At 42.9% G+C, this 22647-nt stretch overlaps 1 protein-coding gene across 2 annotated transcripts in view; it reads right to left on the reverse strand.

The window, feature by feature from the left end:
* Positions 1–22647, reverse strand: part of ACE2 (angiotensin I converting enzyme 2) — a 33198-nt gene that overhangs the window by 2588 nt on the left and 7963 nt on the right. For both annotated transcript variants that reach the window (XM_027689064.1, XM_027689063.1), the window contains exons 2-17: positions 22210–22540; positions 19239–19397; positions 17240–17333; positions 16484–16627; positions 15060–15172; positions 14409–14517; positions 13617–13714; positions 11970–12139; positions 10706–10932; positions 9778–9922; positions 8124–8222; positions 7342–7464; positions 6814–6986; positions 5844–5902; positions 1483–1583; positions 366–482 (exon numbers count right to left, since the gene is read on the reverse strand). In XM_027689064.1, coding sequence (XP_027544865.1) covers positions 366–482; positions 1483–1583; positions 5844–5902; positions 6814–6986; positions 7342–7464; positions 8124–8222; positions 9778–9922; positions 10706–10932; positions 11970–12139; positions 13617–13714; positions 14409–14517; positions 15060–15172; positions 16484–16627; positions 17240–17333; positions 19239–19397; positions 22210–22398 — 2120 coding nt within the window. In that variant the 5' untranslated portion in view covers positions 22399–22540. The remainder of the gene's footprint in view (positions 1–365; positions 483–1482; positions 1584–5843; positions 5903–6813; positions 6987–7341; positions 7465–8123; positions 8223–9777; positions 9923–10705; positions 10933–11969; positions 12140–13616; positions 13715–14408; positions 14518–15059; positions 15173–16483; positions 16628–17239; positions 17334–19238; positions 19398–22209; positions 22541–22647) is intronic.

Raw genomic sequence — 22647 nt, forward strand, 5'->3', positions numbered from 1 at the left:
CACATGTGCATGCACACACCACTACTGTATTCCGTATTTCAGAATATAACATAGTTCCTGTTAAAGTTTGAGCAATGATATTTTCTGGCAAGGTGTGATGCAATGAGATGTGTTATGGCAATTTTACATGCCCCCTAAAGCATTTTACTCTGACTGTTGTCCAAGACACATCAGATAAATGGACTGTTTTCTTTCTGTCATAACAGTTCTCATCCTAGTTTCTCTCATCCCACTATTTCTATTTTAACTACATAATTGACTTTCTTGTCACCCCTTCTGTCTCAGCTGACTTGAGCATTGCTTTCCCTTCCACTCTTTCATCTGGTTGTGTTGTTGGGGTTTTTTTTCCGAGAGGAAAATCTCACCTGATGGCATTTTCCACGTCAGCTTTGGGCACAATATCACTGATATTACCTGGCATGCTGACAGTCAGATAGAAAGAGATCCTTTGTGTTTGTTCCCCGACATGAATGTCTGTAATCCTGAAGGAGAAACAGAAGAGAAAGGTTTCATTATTAAGATACATTAGTTTTAAATTCGGGCAAGTGAACAGTTGTGTTTGATTGGCAGTACCAGGGGCTTAGTTTATGCTGAGGGAATAGTTTCTAGTGAAATCAACTAGGAAGTGAAATCAATTTTCCTGACAGAATTTCTTTTTCTACGTGCTAATTTGTAACTTTAGTTGGAGAGCATCTACTCCATACCTAAGACAATCCTTGGTGTAATTTTCCTCAGCACATAATCACCTGCAGAACAGAAAGTGTTTGGGGTTGGTCTCATGAATGAGGTGATATATGAAGTACCAAGTGGAAAAAAAAAGTGTTCTTCCTTATTTTCTTCTGGGAGTAGATTCTAGATATAACATGACTGATGATCTATAAAGTAATATCTAGATATTATATGACTGATGTTCTATAGAATAATATCTAATAGTTTAAGTAGATAACTTCTGGAAATTTTTGAAGATACTTAATAAAAAGGACTGGTTTTCGTACCAAAATCAATTTCATGTGAAAGATTTTGTGTTTGTAACTGAATCTAGATAAGATTAGTAACTCTGCACCAAATTCTAGTATTTTTAAATCAACAAGTTTATCTTTTCTTGGCCCAAACCCTCTTGGATATCCAGTATCAAACACATACATTGCTAGAGATTTTTATTTCTAAACAATGTACCTTCCCTGATATGCCCATACAGGTGTTAGGCACAAATTCTCAAGGCTCACCTGCACCACTGATATGCCATGAGAGACAAAGCCTTCTTACCTAACTTTAGCACATTATTCTTAAACTTCAGAGTCTTCAGCAAAAAGACACCATGTACCCAAGCTGGCATCTTGCCTTTTGCAACCAGCTGGTGTTTGACATTGTTTGCTATAACCTTACATTTGATAGAAGGCACAATTAATTCCACCAGTTGATGCTGTTTAGTGAACCAGAAGCAATGTAGACATAGCTGGGATAATTAAGCAAGCCACTCACTGGAAGTTAACTTCCTCTTTCATCACCTCTGCATAGTATTTTCTCATGGCATAGGCAATGGATGACTTGAACAGGAAGAGCTCGCTGTCATCCCATTCATACTGCAGAAACAGCACAAGAGAAATTCATCAGAGACGGCAAGTTATCTGACACTAAGAAATCATTCTCAAAAGAAATAGCAATTGTAAGGCTTGGCATGCGCTTCAGTATTATTTATTTGTACCATTATAGCACATCAGAAACCTACCCAAACACTTTAGCTCTGTTAATCTTGGCTCTCTCCAGGAGAATAACCAAGCAGGCATCCCTGCTGCCAGACATCATGGTGTCCCTCTGCAGTTTCTGGTAAATTTACATGGGGCTACTGAAGATGCTGCAGTGCCAGCACATCTCCCTACCTTATAGGGAGAAAAGGCATCAGGAGCAACACTATTCCGACCAAATACTGTGAATTCTCTTTGAAGTCTAACGATTTCATAATTTAGATTGTTTTAGTCACATAATTTTATTCTTTTATTCTGTTCTTTTAAGAAGAAGAATCTTTGGGGTGGAGGTATCATGAGAAGGTGGCTCATTTATTTGCTTGATGAGCTGGGATTTTTGTTTGGGGTTCGTTTTGGTAAAAAATTCATTGCATCTGTATTTCTGCAGCAGGCACCTATTTCTTGTTTTTCCCTGGAGAATAGATAGGTGATATAAAAAATATACTGCCTGTGTGCAGGCTTCTCCTGGCCTACCTTATGAGTCCAAAGTTATTTGCAGGGGAAGTCAAAACCAGCTTCTCTGGAGCAGGAACTAAGAGCTGTACAGGGGGCAAAAACCACCACAGGAGCTGATAATTCAGCCTGGTCTGTTGTGCAACAGTGAATGTGCACAAAGGGAAAATTCCCAACTGAACTCTGTGTCATTTTTTTTTATCCCCCTAAGGCCTAGATTTGATTGTGTTTATGGTACCTGGGCAGGAATGCCTATAAATGCTGTCAGTGATAGTTTTACACAGCTCCTGACTTTCTTAAGTATCATTAAGGAAGGTGTGGTAGAAGGCAGCTCTGCTGTAACAAGCTTTATAAAAATCAGCTACATTTTTCAATCCTGTCCTCCTCTTGATACTGATATAAAATGAAGAGAGAGAAATATGTATAAATATAAAAAAAACAGGGATAAATGTTTTAGTAGGGTCTGTTGCAATAGGACAAGGAGTAAGTTTTTTAGACTAAAAAAGAATTGATTTAGTTACTGGAAGAAATTCTTTACTGTGAGGGTGGTGAAGCAGTGGGACAGGTTGCCCAGAGAGGTGGTGGATGCTCAGTCCCTAGAAACATTCAAAGTCAGTCTGGGTGAGGCTCTGAGCAACCTGATCTAGTGGAAGATACCCCTGCTTATTGCAGCAGGTCTGGACTAGATGATCTTTAAAGGTTCTTTACAACCTAAACTATTCTACGATTCTACAAATACAGGGGAGGAAAGAGCAGAAAGAGCCTGGTGTTGTCAGTCCATGCAGGATCACGGCCCAGGAAAGAAAGGTGCAGGTGACCCAAAGCCACTGCAATCAGAGCAGTCCCTGTGGCATTCAGAGGGCAGGGGCTGTGCCAGCCCTGGCTGTTCCCACCAGCAAGGGCTGAGGCTGTGAGTCACCTTTGCCAGGAAAATGCCCCTGGCTTTCTCCTGCTTTCACAGCCCTGCACTGAAGCACTTCTTGTTACCTCTGCTGTCTCCGGCAGCTGGCACTGTTCACCATCACAGCCTATGATGCTATTGTGGGGGTTTCTCAAATTTCTATTTATGCCCAGACATTATGGACTGTATGGATGGGAAGTACCTGGCTGGCTTCTGATCTGTGTTTGAATAAAAACTACCCACACTCCTTCCCTAGGCTTCTCAGAAACACACCTTACACTGTTCGTTACAGAAGCTGCTTTGCTTTCAGAGAGAAAGAAACTGCCAAGTGCCTCTGCTCCTTCTTAGTGTGTTCCCTCCAATATCCCACGTGTGACTTGAAAGACTGTGTAACTCTGGCCTCTGATTCAAGAAGGATTTTTCATTGTAAAATACATCTAAATGCCTGCAGGCTGACAGCTCTCCATTCCCTAATGCTGTCTTGTGTGCCAGAGTTTTACAATGTAATCACATGTATGGCATTGATCCGGTAGGGAATTTTGAATTAATGCTTGAAGAGGAGTCCTGTTTTCAGGACTGATGGTCAGTGGACTGATCCTCCTGGAACCTTTTATTTTAAATAAGACATAACCCAAGAGATTCAGTGGGGATCCTGTAGCAGGTTCCTTTAGGAGGACACTTCCATAAAGCCCCAGCTGAAGCAAAGCCGTGGGTGTTTCAGCTACACTGGTGATCCAATGATGCAGCTCTAATCTCATCAGCCTGGAAACAATTAGCAGGGTAATTGCGGCAGCGCACGCTCTGGTACAGCTGGCATTAAGCCCATCCATGAGTCTGGATGCTTAATTTGCCAGAACTTTGGGCTATTGAAACTCCCCTGCTGGTAGCAGCCAGGGTTGAGATCTGTAGCTGAGAGGCACAGAACTGCCTGCATGAACTGCAGCTGCCCCCGCAGCCGCCCCAGCGCAGCTCTGCCTCTGCTCAAGGGGGGAATCGTTCCCTTTCTGCTTTCTCCAGAGCAGAAATACAAATAGGTTTACTGGCATACTCAGAATGCTTTCTACTGCCCTAACAGTGCAAAGCAACTCGAAATTCATCTTAGACAAACGATGGCACTGGGTTCACAGCTTCTGTGCACTGTGAGCCATGTAAAGCAGCCAAAACATACTGCTCTGTGTAGCTGGGCTGAGATTCCTAACCGAGATTCCCTCTGCCTTTTCTCTGTGCCAGTTCATGCATGTACCACTACCTGCTGCTGACATACCAGCATTCAGTCATGTCCCCAGGGGCTCAGCATAGAAAGCAAGGGAAAATCGTGGGGAGGCAGAAAGCAACTGAATGGAAAAGGTTTTTTGCAAGTTGGTGATGTGGACAGATTCTGAGAGGAAAATGGATGGCTTGCTTTTCAGAGCTTAGGAACCTACTGTCCATACAATAATTCAAATTAAGTAATCTGTATGAGATTGTTTTACAGCTGCTCAATTGCACAACAAAAGACTGTGATGGCAAAAGGCAGGCATAAAAATGGTATTGAGCTAAACATTAACCATAATGACTAATAAATGTCTTTTAATATGGAACCTTTTCATGCTGTTGATATCAGTTTTGAATTGTATCTAACTCAACTCAGCAGTCTAGGAAGCAATAAAACTCCAGTAGGGCTTACATATGAGAGAGTGATAGAAGTAAGAGCATCAGTTCATATGAAAAATGAGCCCATGTTATTGTGTCCTTGCTAGTGCAATAGGTTCCAACACGCAGGTCTAAATGACCTGCCGGATTACATACTCATTCTTGGAAAATTACTAATGTTCTGCAAGGTGAAAATGGCTCTTAAGAGGAATGAAGTGTCTCCACTTAAGCCTTCTACACTGCCTCCCTGAGATTAGCATATAGAGGAACAGCTAGAATAAGGAGCAAATTTTCAGCCTGGGTTAAGCAGATGGGCTAAGCCAATGCTCTGTTAAAATTGTAAAAGGCATCTTTGGCTTTGATGACTTTTTTTGGTTGCTGTAATACATTTTATTGGACCAGCTGGTATAATTGGGGAAAGCAGGCAAGCTCTTGGGAATGAAAGCCCTTCTTCTCATCTGAAACAGAAGCAGCTGCACTGCACTCTCCCCCTCTCAACAACAAAGCTGTCTCTGCATAAGGGTTGGAGGGCAGGGAGGCAGTCAAATATATCAGGGCCCAGAAAGATTACAGTAAACAGGCAAAGAAAAAACTACAAAGAAATGCTGACAGCAGTGTTTTAGTTTGAAGTCAAGAGCATTTAAGAATAGAGTGTTGGAATCAACCCCTCTGCTTTAGCCCCACATTAAATGTGAAGTAGCGGCTGTAATAACTTCTGAAGTCAGACACTATAGCCACGATAATTAAAATTAGAAGAAATTAGGTAGAGGCCTTATTAGACAAATCAACACAGCTGGGAAAAACACAGGCCTTTTCAGGCTTACAGGTTTCCCTATGTTAGCCCTCCAGGAGTTACTCTCCACGGAGTAACTCATCTAGCTGAGATGTCTCTCTTAAAATGGGTGGGATCACTTTCTGGAGAAAGTCTCTTCACTGATTCTAGGGGGAGTCTTGACCACAAACTCAGACAAGACATCTTGTATGTGATAAGCTTTCACCTGAGATGATGCCACTCTTCAGACACAAAGATCAGCTATATCCTGCCTTATTTTCCAAGAGCCACCTCTGTTGCCCGAGCAATGGGAAGGGTGCCACAGCACAAACACACTCACCGCCTGGTCCCCCAGCGCTGACTTCAGGCTGATGCGCACTTTGATGGCATCACTGGAATCTGGTTTAAAAAGAAACAAGGGCCTTGTTAGAGCTGCATTAACAGAAAGTCTGTCCCTGGGAAACACTGGGGTAGCTAAAGTTTCCTTATGGGTTCCCCTGCTCCTCCTAGAGAGCTTGGTGGGATTGATCTTGTTTCCTTTCAGTTACCACTACTGCAAACATGCATGTGAGCTGTTCAGTCCCCAAGCCTGGCTTTGCAGTAGACAGAAGAAAAATTCCTATTTCCCACCACTGGGGAGGAACAGCTTAGATGCAGATATTGATGTCTGGTTAGGTGAATCCCAGCATTAGAAACTAGCACAGCACTGTAAGAATTATGGTACTCTCAAGTACAGATAGTGATTACACATATATAACCTGGGTGGTTCAACAATTATTGTCTCTACAATAGGCTGAAAAATGCATTTTTCTCCTTTTCCTCCCCTTGAGCTCCCCTCTTTGACTAACGCATGACAGTAAAAAAACACAGTACTTATTTTTTTGCACTGGTTTGTCCCTATGCCCCCAGGTCAGGGTCTGCTGGCTCCCAGGACCAGTGGTTGCCAGCCCTACCCAACAGGCCCACTGCTTTCAGGCAAGTGCCACACAAGTCCAAGCCTCTGATGTTTCTTCCTTTTGTACAGCCATCTCACAGTCTGAGAACTGCCTCTATGACAAAAAAAACCGCAAAACAAAAGCACCTCAATTTCTGAAAACTGGGTGGGGCTCTGACAAACCTCATGCTGACTTCTCCAGCTCTGGCCATGAGTCCATTTTCCTGTGAGTAAAACTTACTGCTTGGTTTGTATTTCCCGTAACCCTCCTCCCTATGGACAAGAGCCATCAACAGCTACAATAGAGAGGGACTTTGCTAATCAAGAGTTGTGAGGACTAACAGGAGTCCTTAAATCACTCACAAGCCATACGTACATGGAGCCCAGTCTGTTTTCCAACCAATGAATCTCCCAGAATTGTTTTTTTTCAGCCATTCATATAAAGGTTCGAAGTAGTGGAGCAAAGGTGTTGCATTCATGTATTTCTCTCCTGTTACACTTTCCAGTGCTTCAGTCCAGGGTTTGGATCTGCCTAATGACAGCAATTGTCTGTGTATGTGAAATGAGAGGTAATATATGTTATTGCCACATTCCATCTAGACTTGCAAAATACTCTGTGATCACTATAAAAGTTTTCTTATTTGCTTCTGAATTCCCTCTTTTCTCCTATTATTCCTATTAATAAAAATATTTTATTTCCATTAATAGCTAATTAAACCTTTGATGTTTAGAACATCAGTGTACATAAATCTAGCCAACTTGTCCAAATGAACTGAGCAGATACATGCTAAATTTCCAAGCTAGGTTCATCCTTGATGCAACCTCATTAACTCCAGAAGCTTTCGAGGATGACTTAGGCTTTGTTATACTCTGACTTACACGTGTGAGAAATTTGCTTCATTACCTCAGCTTCTCACCAGCTGCAGTGGAGTTGGTTATATCACACTTGTGAAGAGGGCCAGTATGGTTAGCTGCCTTGCAAAGTGCCTCCTGAAACTGGAACTGATAGATGGTCCTGGTGTAATACCTAAAGGAAGGGCAAGGAAAAGGGAGGCACAGGTTTTGTTAGTTGTCTGGCAAGGAAGCCCGCAGGCCCTTGGCCTTCGAAAAGCTCTACTGTGTCAGCCATCACTCCTACATGGGCGGCTGCACCGCAGGGAGAGAGGCCAGCTGATATTATAGGCTAAGCTTGCTCAAATCTAACTAAATGCCAAGATCAAATGCAGCAGAAGAGCCCCAGATCTGTTTGTTGCCACAAAAAAAAGGAGAGAGTAAGGTTTTTAAGCCCAGCTCTCCACTCTGGCTGAACCCTCTAAAATGTAATGGGTGGGACACAGAGGGATGTTCAGAGTTAGTTGCTTCAGGGCTGCATGTGCGTGGCCCAAGTGACACAAAGCACTGTGACTCCCCAAGAGGTAAACACCTCATACAGAAATGCTCCTGCTGGTTTGATGGCAGCACGAAGCTTCTCTGTTCAGCAAGAAGCTCAGCAGCCTCCTCACTGCTCAGAGATTATTGTGGAGCAGCCCTTGATGTCCACAGAAACACTTCCATTGAAATCAGTGACCTTCAGTCTGGACTTTAAACAAAATAAGATTCGGTCCCAAGACTTTCCAGTAGATGTTTCAGATAGCGGGGGCTTGTTCTGTAGCCAAAATTTAAGTAATGAATTAAACATTGCACTACCTTATGAAGGAGTAATCATTGGCCACATGGAACAGCGCTGCAGGGTCACAATAGGTTTCATCATGAGGGACTGGTTCCACAACACCAACTATTTGTCTCCTGGGGATGAAGGAAAAACACAGGGTTTTTGTTAAGAGACAATAAAGAAAAATAATCCAACTCGACTTTTCTTCTGTTTTATCTGATACGTATGTGCACCATCTTTAAATTCCAAACAGAAGAATTCCATACAGCTCCCAGTAACCCCAAGCAAGTTTTGCTCCACAGCTGGACACCACAGAGAGGAAGCTGCTTTAAAACTAAGAGTGCAAGGAAAGAATTTGTATAATAGCAGAGTGTGCAGGGAGAAATTAGTGGTATAAAAGAATCTACAAGATGAGCTTCACACACACACCTCATGCCCTGGGCCATCCCAAGTTGAGACCTGTGTTTTTGCTCTGGGTAAGTGCATGCAGAGACTGGGCTACCCAAAAGGTGGATGGACTCCTGTGCCACTGGGCTGTAGAGAAGGTTTCTCTTTATTTTTCTCTCCTGAAACTGTGTTTCCTGAGCAGTACTATAGAAACAAACCCATGCTCTGAGTTCTGAAAATGGTAATAAGCTTTCATGGAAATATGTTCTGTAAGCTCATATTTCAAGTTCTTGTTCCAGGAGAGCTTTGCGGTGCCGCTGCAACAGATGTGATAAGCTTCCCTGAACAATTCGTCATTCTCTGTTTATCTGACATCTCTGCTACTTTTGAATACATTGAAGCTGATTGATTTTTACAGTAGGTGAGGAAACTTGCATATATCAAGTTTTATTATAGATTCTGTTTGCTGATGGAGGCTTAGTGTTCATGTTCATGTCAGAGTGCAAGCTCCATTTTCAGTGTGGGGCTTGTTTGCTTTCTTTGTCTTTTTCTGTCCCCATATTATAACCAACCTGGGAAATTCCAAAATGTAGTCTGAATCAAACTACTTTTAAATCTTGAGCTCCAAGGTGGTGAAAATAGATTGACTGGTGGGCATAATCTGATAATGCACCTTTGGATGTTATTTGCCAAGGGAACTGTATTTTCTTGACTAATAAAGCTGGTATCTTAATATATAAGAAAGGAAAGAATCAGTCTGCAAACTTTCAGACAATTTGTCTCCAAAACCACTAGACAATGGGGAGGAAACACAAAGCAAAGAAGTGTGCACAGATAGTTGGTAGATTGAGATCAGCATGCTTCTCAGGCTGGCAAGTGTCCTTGAAGATGTGGGGAGCACACCAGAACACATGACCAATGAGACTTAGGGAAGGGCTGTACTTAAGTACTTAAGCTACAAAGATGTCTTGGGGCATGAACCAGGGGGACAGCAATGTTGATCTGGAACATCCCGTGTGCTGTCTTTATCAGGAAACTGACGTTAAAAATGGTGGGGAAAGTATTTTGAGAGGCAAGGTAAACAGCCTGGGGCTGTACACAGTGATAATGGGGATATGTGGCTTGTGAGATATTGTGTGAACCACACTGGGTGTTTCTAGCTGGCACTCTACAGAGATTTGTAGAAACACCCAGGAAAACAGATCCTGCCTTATGGGGGCACAAGCTCCTCAGTATGTTGCGGAGGAAGGGTTGGTTTTGCAGGTTCATTTGAAAAAAATCCTCTTTGTTTCACAAACTTACTTCATCTCCCACCACCGTTTTGTCCATTCCTCCTTTGTAATGTCACCCCTAAACACCATCCACCTCCACTTCTCAAGCATGTAAGTAAAAGGCATTGTTCCAACAATCGTTAGTGCTTGCTTGAGCAGAAAGTTGATTTCAGTTTCTGAAGAGAGAAGCAGTTAAGGTAATGGTTATGGTAACAATTAGTATCTGATTTGATGGCTAAAGTTGCTTCCTTTTACAGCTAATGCTTACATCTTGTTTGAATCACAGATTTTCACTAAAGAAAACATGGAAGGAAGAATACAACTGAAAAAAACATAAGGTAAAATCCTTAGGTATTGTATGCAGTTTTATCCCTCTTTCTTTTGCCCAACCTCCTAAATAACCTTTGCCTTTGGCATTTGCATTTCATTATCCTTCACTGAGAGCCTTCCCAGGCTCTGGGGAATTTGAGTTGAAGACATCTCAAAATGTCAAAAATGTACATCATCCTTCTAAGGCAACACTCAGGGAAGCCAGACAAACTGCATTATAACAAGGGCCGACATGTTTTCACTCAATATTCACTCAAATGGGAGATGTAAATCTCAAGGTTGCAGTTTCATTCCAACTGCTAAATACATACCTTGATAGAGATATGTACGGATTCATGCAACAAAAATTGAAAAGTGTTTTGGAGACTCATCTAAATGAACTATGAAGATTTAAGGATGAATTCAGTACCGAAGATAATGAAGTGCTAGCTATTTGTTTCTGAATTATGTAGCAGCATTGTAAAGCCATGATCCTTGCTCCACAACGTGATTTGGGGAAAAAATAGTACTTTTGGCAAATTAGTGTCGTAAGATTTTCAGAAGCTTCTCAGCTGATTGCTGAGTTCATAGGCATAATAAGGCCTGCAAGTGCTTTCACTTAAATACATAATATTTATGCATTTATTTACCTTCATCCTCTTGGAAGGTTGGCTCTAGGAGATCAAGAGATTTCAAGTGCTGAGGAGTGGCTGCAGAAAGTGACATAATTTCCCCTACTGCTTCGTGGAAGCCCTCGTTGGCGCCGCTTCTCAGCAGGTAGGGCTGTGCAGAGTACGCCATGTCGTACTCGATGTGGCCCATCTCGTGGTGTGCGGTCAGGAAGTCATCCATGGTCACTTGGGTGCACATCTTGATCCTGCACACCGGAGCAAAGTGATTGTGGTTAGAGAGACGGTGGCCTAGGCAGTGGCTGCCTGAGACCTGTCTGCCACAGACATGGGGCAAAGCCCCTCCAGAGCTTGCTAATGCCCCTTGCCCCTCACAAAACCTGGGCTGCTACATCCTGCTATGCAGTGCAGCTCCTCCTGCAAGAGTGAGACTTTGAGGGGAACTCAGCAAAACACCTTCAGTCGCCTTGAAATTGTGCAGAGTGTAAGAGAAAATCACTGTTTTGTGAGAAAGCATCTGCTTTCTGAAACCTAGCAATAAACTCACCGTGTGTGTGGGAATGAGTAAGCACCACCAATCTTAGGAAGATAGTAGTGTGAAAAACCCTGTGTGTTAGTGACTTCTGCTACTTCATCCTCTTGTAGATACTTTTTAATAAAGGAATTTCTTCCAAATAGGGTTTCTTTTCACCTTCCCCAGAGTGCTAAGGTGTGAGGCTGATGGCTTTCACTAAGGCTTTGCTGGGGACCAGACTCTTTCCCTGGGCAACTGTGGGGACTGCAAGAGGGGACAGAATTCCTGCCAAAAAACTTCATTGTGTGGGGACTTGTTGTCCTTTTCCTTTTCCAAACATGGAAGAGATTGATGGATTTTCATGAAACTGCTAAAGATAGACAGTGGGCCCTCAGGAGATTTTCTCTTGCTACCCAGGGACCCGGTGCCATTGCTGCAGAATATGCAGTTGTCCACAAATCTCACTGGTATCCACAAGCACCTGCATTTCTGCTTATTCCTTAAGCCCTAGAATATAATAATTAGTTCTCTAAATCATATAAATATTAGTCACTTTTCAGCTAAAATTTGAGAGTAGTTCTTAGACTTTCATGGAAAAAGTTACACAGAAAAGTTAACAGTCCTACAGGATCTTCTCTTCCTTTCCCCTCTTATCAACCAGAAAAAAATAAAGAAGGAGAAATTATAACTTAAACCAGGATGTTGCACATTTAGTGACAATATGTTTATTCTAGGAGATGGTATAAAAGGGGGTCATAGCAATTTCAGTACCTGTAATCGTTTTTCCCCAGATCCCATGCCGTTGGGTGGCAGACAACTTTCCTGCCATCAGTTGGCTCTGTGAGCATGGAGTTTCTCCAGAAGCCCTCAGTCATGCTATCAAGGCCAACGGAGGTGAAGAAGGCCTCAGCAGCTTGGAATATTTTAGTTGCATTCCATCCCTGAAAGAGACAATGCCACCAATAACCACTGCTTCTGCACGGAGCCTGTTCCCAATGTCCTCCTTAATGCAGGGCAGCTGACTTTATCTCCCAGGAAGTTCAGATCAGCACATGGCTTACTGAGAGTAAGATAGCACTGTCTGCCTTTGGCACTTCTGGAAATTCTGCTTGGAACTGGAATTAAGTATTTTCCCTGCAAACAAAATAGGTTTCTGCACTCAGAGGTTCAGCTGATAGCACCTGACCCAGACCAGAGAAGTTCTCAATAAAAGATAAGGTAAGATAAGAAAGATATTCCTGTCAGTAGCATGCCAGATCTGGGATCTGACTCTTCAGCCACTTCAGTCAACTTGGGGACAACTCATTTGAGGGAGTGGAGCTACATTCCCAGAAGACGAGCATGACAGATTTCAGCCAGAACTATAAAACCTGGCACAAGTGCCTGTGGGAGTTGCTTATCAGATTGTGACTGTGTGGTAGTGCCCAAGATATTTTTGCCATTCAGCAGTTTTATTATCCTACATAGCAGGAGCTCTGCATTTACCGGACTTTAGCTTTCACAGAGATCTAGGTAGCAAACAGCTCAGGTGGATGAGAATTCTTAATTGGGGACATCAACCAACAAGGATGAGCTCAGCCTTTGCCCCAAGGCTCTGCAAGGAATGCTTCCCTCCTTGTGGTGATACTTCAACAGATACAGATTTTTGACGGGGGATCAGCAGTATAAAATAGAGGTGAGAGTGATGCAGACTTGTGCAAACTGCTAATGAATCACCTTTAGCTATTTCTTTTCTCTTATCAGCATAACATCTGCATGGAGTGCTCCCTATGACAGAAGGTTAGATTCCAGGTGAATAAGCACATTGCAGAAATCAAATTCCACCTATCATTGTTTATTTTTTAAAAGAAGTGAAGCTTAGGCAAGACTGCAGAGAGTTGTCTTCACCCCTATTCTTAGTCTGGTAAAGGTGCTGTTGCAGCTTTTAGCACTACAGATCTCAAACACAGACCTTATGCTGCTATGCAGTTATCAAAAGATAACAGGCAGCACTGCAGTTTCCTAGATGTATGCAAATAAACAAGACTGATAAAAATGAAACAAACTGTGATGTACAAACTATTTTATTATGGTAATGACTGGCAAAGGTCATATTTGATACCAGCCAACTCCAGGAGTCCTGAAATATTTATATGTTCAAAATATATCTCTTAATGGATAGATGTCTCTGAGGAAAATAGACTTGGAGCCTTGGGTGAAGGAAAAAAGTGAGAACAGCTAAGGGGAAAGGTACAGTGAAAAATGCATAAACACATTAAGGTGAAAAGCAAAAAAAAGATGCAGAAAGCAATGTTCTGTTGGCAGTGTGTCTGCCTGAGGGAAGCCATGGTTTTCTAGAGAGCAGATGACACATGGTGCATAATTTTTATACTGTCTAGATTTGTTACACAATGTATATTGCATAAAGGCATGTCTTACCTTTTGAACCATTGCATCAGTTACGTCAATGTTTGGTTTGGCTGGATAGGGAACAGTCAAGGCATACAGATTTGTCCAAAACCTACCCCACATATCACCTTCATAAAAAGAGAGAAACATAGAAATACTTTCAATTATTTATTATGTATTGTCCAAGAGTGCCAGACAGCTCTATAAATTGTGCAGTGTCATAAATAGGGATTTCTATATATCTAAACTGGTCTGATCCAGATGTGGAGGGGAGCAGTTCTGGGAAGTCATGCATAGGTCAAACTCACATCAAAGATGCTTTTATTACCCAATGTCAGATATTCTTGTACATATAGTTTCAGAACTGAACATCCACATTGTTAGTCTATGTGATTTCCATGCTATATTCAAGTACACAACAATTACAGCAGCTTGATGCTGCATGCTTTGAAAGCAAAGTCATGAAATGTGGGAGTTTAAAATTTGAAAGGAAAAACAACTCTCTCTGAAACTCTCATTTCTAAGGATGACCAGTGCTGCAAAGGGGAGGTAAATGCCCCAGCCCAATGCTAGAGTTTTGAGCTGTGTGTTGCCAGCTCTGGTGAGGATGAGGACAACTTGCCTTCTCTTCCTGCCTCTGCTGCTAAGCACTTGTGTCATCTCTGCCAGGAATTTCTCCATTTCTCCTCTCCCCTTCTCTTATCTGTAACCTTTTTGCTACTATCCTGATTAAACAATCAAATTACTCTCTTCCCTCATGCCTTGAAGGTGACTGTCCTGTGTACAAACTCAGGCTTGCATGACATGGACATGTTAACGTACCCAGCAAGTGAGCAGGGAGGCATCCTGTGGAACTGATGAGCTCGGGGCCGTACACTCGCTCCAGGTGGTGTCTCACGTAGGCATGCAGCTGCTGGTACAGAGGTTTTATCTGGGGGCAGAGAAGGAGAAGGAAACTAATTATTTTCACTTTGCTCTATGCCACTCATCACTCCTAAACAGAAAGCCTTGAAGATGCCTCTGAGAAAATTCTCCTGGCAGATAAGTGCACCCCAAACCTGCAGCTGAGCTCTGCCCCCTGCCTCAGGGCTCAAGCACTGAGTCCAGATCCTAGCCCCAGAAGTCATGTTCAGGTATGAGGAAGGGAACACTGCTAACTTTAAATGCAGAGTATCAAGGAAGCCATCTACCCCACAGGAAACATACCTCCCCCCATGGGCCCTACCTGGACAAGAGACACAGACTTACAGAGCTCCCTCTCTCAGCCTTTGGGGACAATGCAGCCCAAGGGGACCAAGCTGGTCCTAGAATGGCTACAGAGATAAAAATCTCATGTATGTCTCCCAACATCTGTTAAACCCAGGTAGACTGCAATCAGCCAGTTTAGAGGTGGTCTCATCTTTTTTCATGACACCAACATCTGAGCCCACCATTTCAAAACACAACCCAGATGAGAGATTCTTCTGCCTTTACCTGCTCAAATGTATTCTCCACATCTTCTATCAGCTGGTCACGGCTGTATTCATAATCTTTTGGAAACTTTGCTTCATAATTTGCTCTCCAGTAATCTCCATAGTCAGAATAATCTGTAAAGCATGGATGCATCACATCAGGACACCACATGTGGCACTGCTTAGGTCTGCAGCTCCCTTCTGATCCCCTGGTGACCTGCAGCTTTCCCCCAAAGCAAAAAGGCAAAGTGCAGGATAGTTTGGGTCTAGCGGGAAGTAGAGAGCTCCCTGAGGCTCTGTCCCATGAACGTGCAGGTATGGGAGGTTTCCAAGAAATTCAGAAATTGCAGTCATGGTTATCTGCTAATTAGGGTCATTCCATCTGGAGATGGAGGTCAGAGGAAATCATCACTCCTGACTGAAGCTCCTGAGGAACAGTAGCCTCTGCTCAGGCTGGATATCAAGGGGTTCATTCTCACCAAAGGTATAGACTGGTGAACATTAAATATGGGCCCCCTCTTCCAGCAACTAATCCACCAGGACAGATGGAGGCACCACAACTGAAATTTAGCTCCCAGTTCCACTAAATCTTCAAGAGCTCCATCAAGCTTGGAGTAGAAGTGGCTCATTGCTGAAGTTTCTTTCTTAGTGGTATGGAGGAAAGTCATAATGACCATTTCTTAATATTTGAGGTTTTTCCCTGTCTAACTATTTGGACTATATTTTCTTATCCCTTGTCTCTAGCTCCAGCTTGACAAGTTTTGCAACACAAGGAGTATAGGAAAGCAGGTGATACAGCTGCAGTTTGTAGCCACTTCAGAAGCTATCTTAGAAGACCTCAAAAGAAAATTAGCAGCCACCTGCCATTGTTCCTTGAAAAGACAGTTTCCTATGATTTGTGTGGAGATCTCAGACTGGAAGCACACTTAGTCCAAAATCCTTTTTAAACATCCAGCTGCATATGCTGGCCCAAGCCTACCAAATCTGATCATTCCTGCTCAGGAATAATGCTTATAAATGTTACCAATGATTGTGGCTCCAGAAAGAAGGTCAAGACCCATAGGAAAGAGGAGATGTTGCCAAAACTCTACAGCACTCAGAAGTTGTTCAAATCAAGTGTGCTTGGCCATAAGTTACAAGCAATGCAGTTCTGGGTAAGACAGTATGTAATGAAGGGCACTGATACATTATGGCCTTTGGAAAAAGTGCCAACAAAGAAGGGTGCCAACAAAAAGTGCCTCTTGTTCCAGGCTGGTAAGAAACTTCTGATCTGGTCAATGGCATCTGTCAGCATTGCGTCTACTTTGGGACGTGCATACCAAGAGCAAATTATGTGCAAATTATGTATGAGTTTTGAATTCCTGGGCAAATTGTGCAAGACTTCAGTATGTTTTCTAGTTTCTGGAAGACAGAAATTATAAAAAAAAAGAAAAAAAAATTACTTACTGTTAAGCTTTGCAACCTCATTTTCAAGCTCAACATACTCTTCGTATAATGGTCTCATCATCCTGCCAACATCAGCTCTCCAGCCTTCCCAGGCCCACAGTCTCTCATGATAATCAGTGCTGTCAGCCATAATAGCATCCAGACCTGTCAGAACAAAAAATAAGTACTAGGCCTTAAAAAAGCAGAATTTTTCTTTCACAGCAGGCAAATGAACCAAAGTGAAAGAAATTTCATGAACTGAGAAGAAAGCACTTTGTGTTTGATATACTGAAATATCCCATTATTTTATTGCATCCTTCTCTTATTTAAGGTTTTCCCCTTCTTTTTAAGAAGCACAGAGCAGATCATGAGTGTCTTAAATGCTCTCTCTGCGTTGCCCTCCCTTGAGTTGGTAGAGTTCTTGGGACTGGCCTCAACACAGCATTGATTCCAACAAGACTTTGACAACAGGGGAAAAAAAATAAATTTTCTGTGATGTAGGCAAACCCCAGGTGACAGGCAGGCTGCCAAACAAACTGAACAGCCCCCTCCAATATTTGTCTACTACAAGCAGGAGAGAGTACGTCTCGTGAGCAGCAGGCCCACTGGAGTTCCCTGAACTGCAAGGTGCAATTAAATTATGACTAAGCTTTAGATAGCAGGATATATCTATTGAAATTACTGCCTGTCCTCTTGCAGTCAGGAGCCACCCTTGGGCTTTCTCTTTGTGCACCCTCAGGATAAAGGACACGGTAGGGGCAGTGGTTAGTACCGTACCTGGCTCCAGCACCAAACACTCAGATGGATTGTTGATTTTACAGACAGTCCCAGTGCTGTAGATGGTACTCATTGTACTTAGCACAGTGCCCAGCTGCAAGTTAGATGCAAGACAGTCTGTTAGAAACCCACTCTGTGCAAAATAACAGCCAATTATGCTAATTCCTTAAGAGCTTGATTCAACACTTCACCCAACAGCTTAGCATTGAAGCATATGTTTAAGCTCAGTAGATTTTAATGAAAGAATTTGCCTAAATGCATTAGTGAACCAGACCTAGCTGGAAAAGACAGATAATCTCCCAAATATATGATGTAACCTACAGGTTCTGAATATCCAGTCAAACAGATCTCTGGATTTAATGAGCCCTGACTGTCACAGGAAAACTATCAATACACAGCAGCAACAAAACAATAAAAGTTTAGCAATGTGCTTCCATAAGCATGAACCCACATAAACTTCCTAGGGAGATCATGGTTTTGAATGGCAGCAAAAAAGGCCCCTTCTGCAGTTGCTGCCAGGCTGACTGTTGCTTGTGGTTTTAACATCACATCACACTCATTGCATAGATCTGCTTATACATCATCACAGAGAAGTTATGGCTCATGTCTTGGCTCAGCCAAAGGCCAAAACCCATCTGAAATCATCTCAGAACCCATGCTACGTAGCTTTGGGTTTTTGGGGTTTTTTAATGTTTTCATGTTTTCATGCCTCAAGAAATACATGTACCACTTTTAGCTTTTCCTTTAGGACTGTGAAATTTCTCATTTAGAGCTCTAAGTCAGAACTATAAAGAGCTGTCAGTGGGAGGGGTAGTTAGTGATTAACTCTAACTTTATCTCTGTCAGCATTAAAATGGTGCCCAGGGAAATTTTTGTATCAGTGAAGAATACCTAAATATTTCCATGGAATCACATCAGACTCTACAAAAAGTCACTTTTCAAGAAAGAATCAACAGCTTCAGCCTCAAAGGCTATTATCTAGGAAACTCTAAATGTCTGAACAGGGAGGGTACTGAAGAAAATACCTCCTCAACTGAGACAGCATTACCATCAGTGTGCACTATTGTGCTCCAAAATAAATATAAGTTTGTATGAACTGTCAGCATTCCCACCAATGTAATGTGTCTTTCGAGAAACACATCTCATCTGGAGATTCAAGAGATCCAGCCAATCTGCTGTTTTTCTTCTATGGTGGTTAGCACTGCTAGCACTTAGCAGAAAAATCTCAGGATCCTTCAATAATTAGGATTGTAGGATCCTGGACTGTAGGTTCCCATGACTCAATGCTATGTTTCAATTCAATCTCCAGCAAAATGAAAATAATTTAACTCTCAAGTGTTTGGTTATGATTGGCTATAAACCCCTTTTTAGTCTGCATAGCTGTTCACTCCAACTTCACATATAGGCATTATCCATACACTTGCCTCTTACATGGACTTGCCAGTGCAAATGTCAAATCTCGTTGTGAATCTTGCTAAATCTTGTTGGCCTTCAGTGGCTTTTTGTGGAAGGAGGTCACCAACCCTCCCCAGTTTCAGGCATCCCAAGGTGCCCACAAAACATCCTCTCTTTTTCACAGTTTGATAATGCACCACCTGCACTTTTTTGACTCAATGGATGTCCTTTCACCCACCTCTTTCTGCTCATTGCCCTAGGTCTGGACTTCACCAAGCACTTACCACAGGTCCTTTTTTTCCTCTTATGACTAATCCTGTCATTTTTGCAAGGACAACTCTGAGGCACACGCGCGTGTGTGTGTGTGTGCTTGAAATTCATTTGATGGCAAAACTGCTGACTTGAATGGCAATCAGCTTCCTAGGCTAGACCCCCCCTTCCAGTCCTCTATTCCTACAAACATCTAGAACAGGTACACTTCCCTATCACACACAGCATCATCTCAAGACAAGCAGAGTGGCAACAGCACCATGCTCTCAGTTGAGGGTGTTGTGGGAGGCAGCTCAACTCACCCAACGAAAATGAGGTACATTCGGCAACTTACTCTATTATATTTTTCTGGTGACAGCACAGATGATCCTCTGTCCTGGAGAATCTGGATCTGGAGCTTGATGAGGTTATCCTCAATGCTGCCTACCGGGAAGCTGCTGGCATTCCTGGAGGCCTCGTCGTAAAACGCAGACCACTTGGCACTGGCCTCGTTCTGCAAGGGGTTCAAACAAACCCTGAATTATTCCCTCCCAAAGAGTGCAGCAGCCTAATGTACTCAGTGGGCAAAAATATTACTTCCATAGAGAACTTCATTTGTAGAGAACACCCGTGGATTGCGGATCGAGCACCTGCACTGCACAGTGAAATGACTGGAGAGCTTTTTGGCCTTGTTTTACTCACACATCCAGATAACCATTTTTCTTTAGAAATAACAAAAAGCATGACTGTCTCCTCACACCTTGCTTGTTATAATTGATCCAGCGTCACTTTTTTGTGTTCCCTGCTACTCTAATTCACCACCTATTCTTCCTTTAGTGCTTTTCTTTGCCCACCTGTGAGGAAACAAGAAAGGGCACAAACAGGTCGGTAACACAGATGTCACTCCCCATTTTTGCTGCAGTAGCAGTGGCAGAGAAGCAGCCAAGATATTGATGCTGAGTCTTTTCATTATCCAAATATCACTTTCTTCTGAAATACTCGTAAATAAATTTTTCTTTTATTTTATACTTGGGCATAGGAGGCTCTAGGCAATTGCCTAAATTGGGCATGCAGAACCTCAATATTTTATGAGATTGCTTTTACCACTGCTGCAATTATGCACATACATGTGAAACTCCCACATTTCAGGGCACAAAGTAGCACCATAAGAGCATTATTTGGATTTGGGAATGTCTTGTTCACCTTTTTCTAGTGTATTTGTACATAGTTTAGCACATCAGCACCCAGTCCAAATGGCAACAAGAACAGTACTGATTGACCCGGGTCCTTCTGACAGTTTAATTGATTGTGCTTATTACCAGTGCTTCCCAGGTTGTGGAGAGGGCACCTGTAACACCCGTCCCTCCCTGCTGAGGAATCAGGAAACACAAATGTCGTACTGTGCTTGAAGAGCTCTTTCAGTCACCTTTCATCCCTGTACAAACACACAGCGAGGCCAAGGCTTTTGCCAGGGCTGTGCCCGGGCTGTCCAACCCCGGGCATGCCATGTGTGCAGTACCCACTGTATCTGCTCTAGGCTCCAGCAGAGAGAAGCAGTGGCAGATGTAAGCCCTTGGCAGTCCCGTCCCCGCGTCTCCCCTGCCCATGCAGCCCCTCTGCAGGACAGCAGCCACCACCGGGAGGTTTTCCAAACTCTCCCTTTCATGGGAGCATGCAAAGCTAAGTGGGCAAGAGCTTGATAAGCACCCAGAGGAAGAGCATCACTGTGAAAATGTGTTCCTGAGCTCCTTCTCCTAAGCAGGGACAGAGAGGTGCCTTAGGAGTGGTGGGGCAGAAGGGGGGCTCTTTGGCTACAAAAGCCAGAGGAAAGAAGTTAACTTGCTGTCTGATGTTCCCACAATTAGAGGAACTGGTTGGTAAGTCAGAGGAATAGTTATAGGGTTTGTGACACGATTTAGAAAGAAAATGGATGGAAAGGAGCCAGAAGGGACAGTATTCATTAACTCTCTTCCAGCAGAAAAGGAGAAGAGGAATCAGTGGCTTTCTTATCAGTGCTGCTGAAGAGATCAAGCAAGAGGAAACATTCTCTCTGAGCAATGGACTAATTGGTTCTTATTGCTGGTGTCTTCTCATGTATTTTATTATCATCTCATTAATGCTGGAAATACTATATGGGGCTTTCATTTTATGTGTTTGGAAACGTTACAGTTTAAGCACCTGGTGCCTTGGAAAGCATTCCAGATTGACAATGATTAGTCATTTGAATTTCTTCCAGCAACTAGTCTCCTTGCTTTAATTAAGAAATATGATAATTAAACCATGTTTCAGTTAAGCTATATGACCACAAAGTGGAAGACAAGCCATTACGCAAAAATAGATGTACGGTGTTCAGCTTCATTTTCATGCCCTAAATTCTTTTCTCTAAAGCTCTTTAAAATACACGCAGCTACAAAATTCAAGGTGTTTTTGTGCATTTTGAGTGGCTCTGAGCTAACCAGATGCTGGGCTGAGGCATGGCAATACCAGTAACCAGCCAGGCCATAGATGCCTGCTCTCAAAAAGCCCTGTTCTTGCCTAGAACTCCTGTTGGCTGGGAAAACCAGAGGCTGGTTTTGAGAAGCAAGAACTGTTTTGCAAGACAGTATAGGTACAAATGCCATGGTCCTTCCTGCAGATAGAAATTGACTTTCAAACCAATATACTAGACCACTGTACTACAAACTCCACTGCTGGCATTTGGCAGCCAATGATCTCAATTCATTTTTCCCAGTTTAATACCTCCAGGCAGTACAGCAACAGCCCTGACTATGAGAAGAGTGATGGAGGCAGGGGGAAAAGTCCCCCACTGAATAACTGGTGTGGACCACTATATAAACCCATCAGCAAACATTTAATAGGATACCTACATTCAGAAAATGTTTGCATATTCACTGAGAAGCAAAACAATTTCAGCACCAGAGAAGAGAGAGCGGTTGTCTGTGCCAGTAAAAAGCCTGGTGTAAATTCAGTCACATCTCTCTCCATTCAACACAGATTTTGGGGACAAACATGCAGAGCATCCTTGCCTTTTCCCTCCACTCACTGGGGTGGCTCCAAGGGGTAGGGACAAGTCCAGCCTCCAGCCACCCCTGTGCAGTGCAAAGGCAGTCCAGGTACTAATCTAAGGCTGTAGAGGCTGGTAGTGGCCCAGGTACATCCGGTGAGGCATTGCTATGTTAAAGCAAGCCCCTCTACCCTCCTCAAACTAAACCACAGATATCAAGTAACACTAATTTCAGCCAAGCTTGGTGAAACACCAGAATAAACCAGAAAGTAGCTGTCAGACTCCTAAGACAACAGTAAAACTCGTGGGATGGAGCACTTACCATTTTCTTGGCATTCTCCTCAGTGATGTCGGTGTTGTAGTTCCATGAGGCAATGGAGCTCTCATAGCTGATATCTTCTGCCATCCTGTTAAACTGTTCTAGAAAATTTTGGGCTTGTTGGTTGACATTCTGAGGGGTCACAGCAGTGATCAGACCACAGAGAAGCCAGAGGTGGACCAACATATTCATGTCCAGACTGAGAACCTCTCAATGAAGTAGGTTTCCTCCAGTAAGCTTCTCTGTCAGCCTTTGTCTCATCAGCCTTCAAGCATGGCCACCGTGAAGAAGAAAGGCTCAATCCAATTTGCTGAACCTTTTATAGGTTTTATTCCTTACAGGAGAGAAAGGAAAAAGTTTTTTATAAAAAGCCAAATAAACAAAAGTCAATGATTAACTTTGGAAAAACATAATTACTCCTGCCCATTTTATGGCCTTCTT

Source organism: Neopelma chrysocephalum, unplaced genomic scaffold, assembly GCF_003984885.1.
Source record: "Neopelma chrysocephalum unplaced genomic scaffold, ASM398488v2 Primary Assembly neopelma1_76, whole genome shotgun sequence".
Lineage (NCBI taxonomy): Eukaryota > Metazoa > Chordata > Aves > Passeriformes > Pipridae > Neopelma > Neopelma chrysocephalum.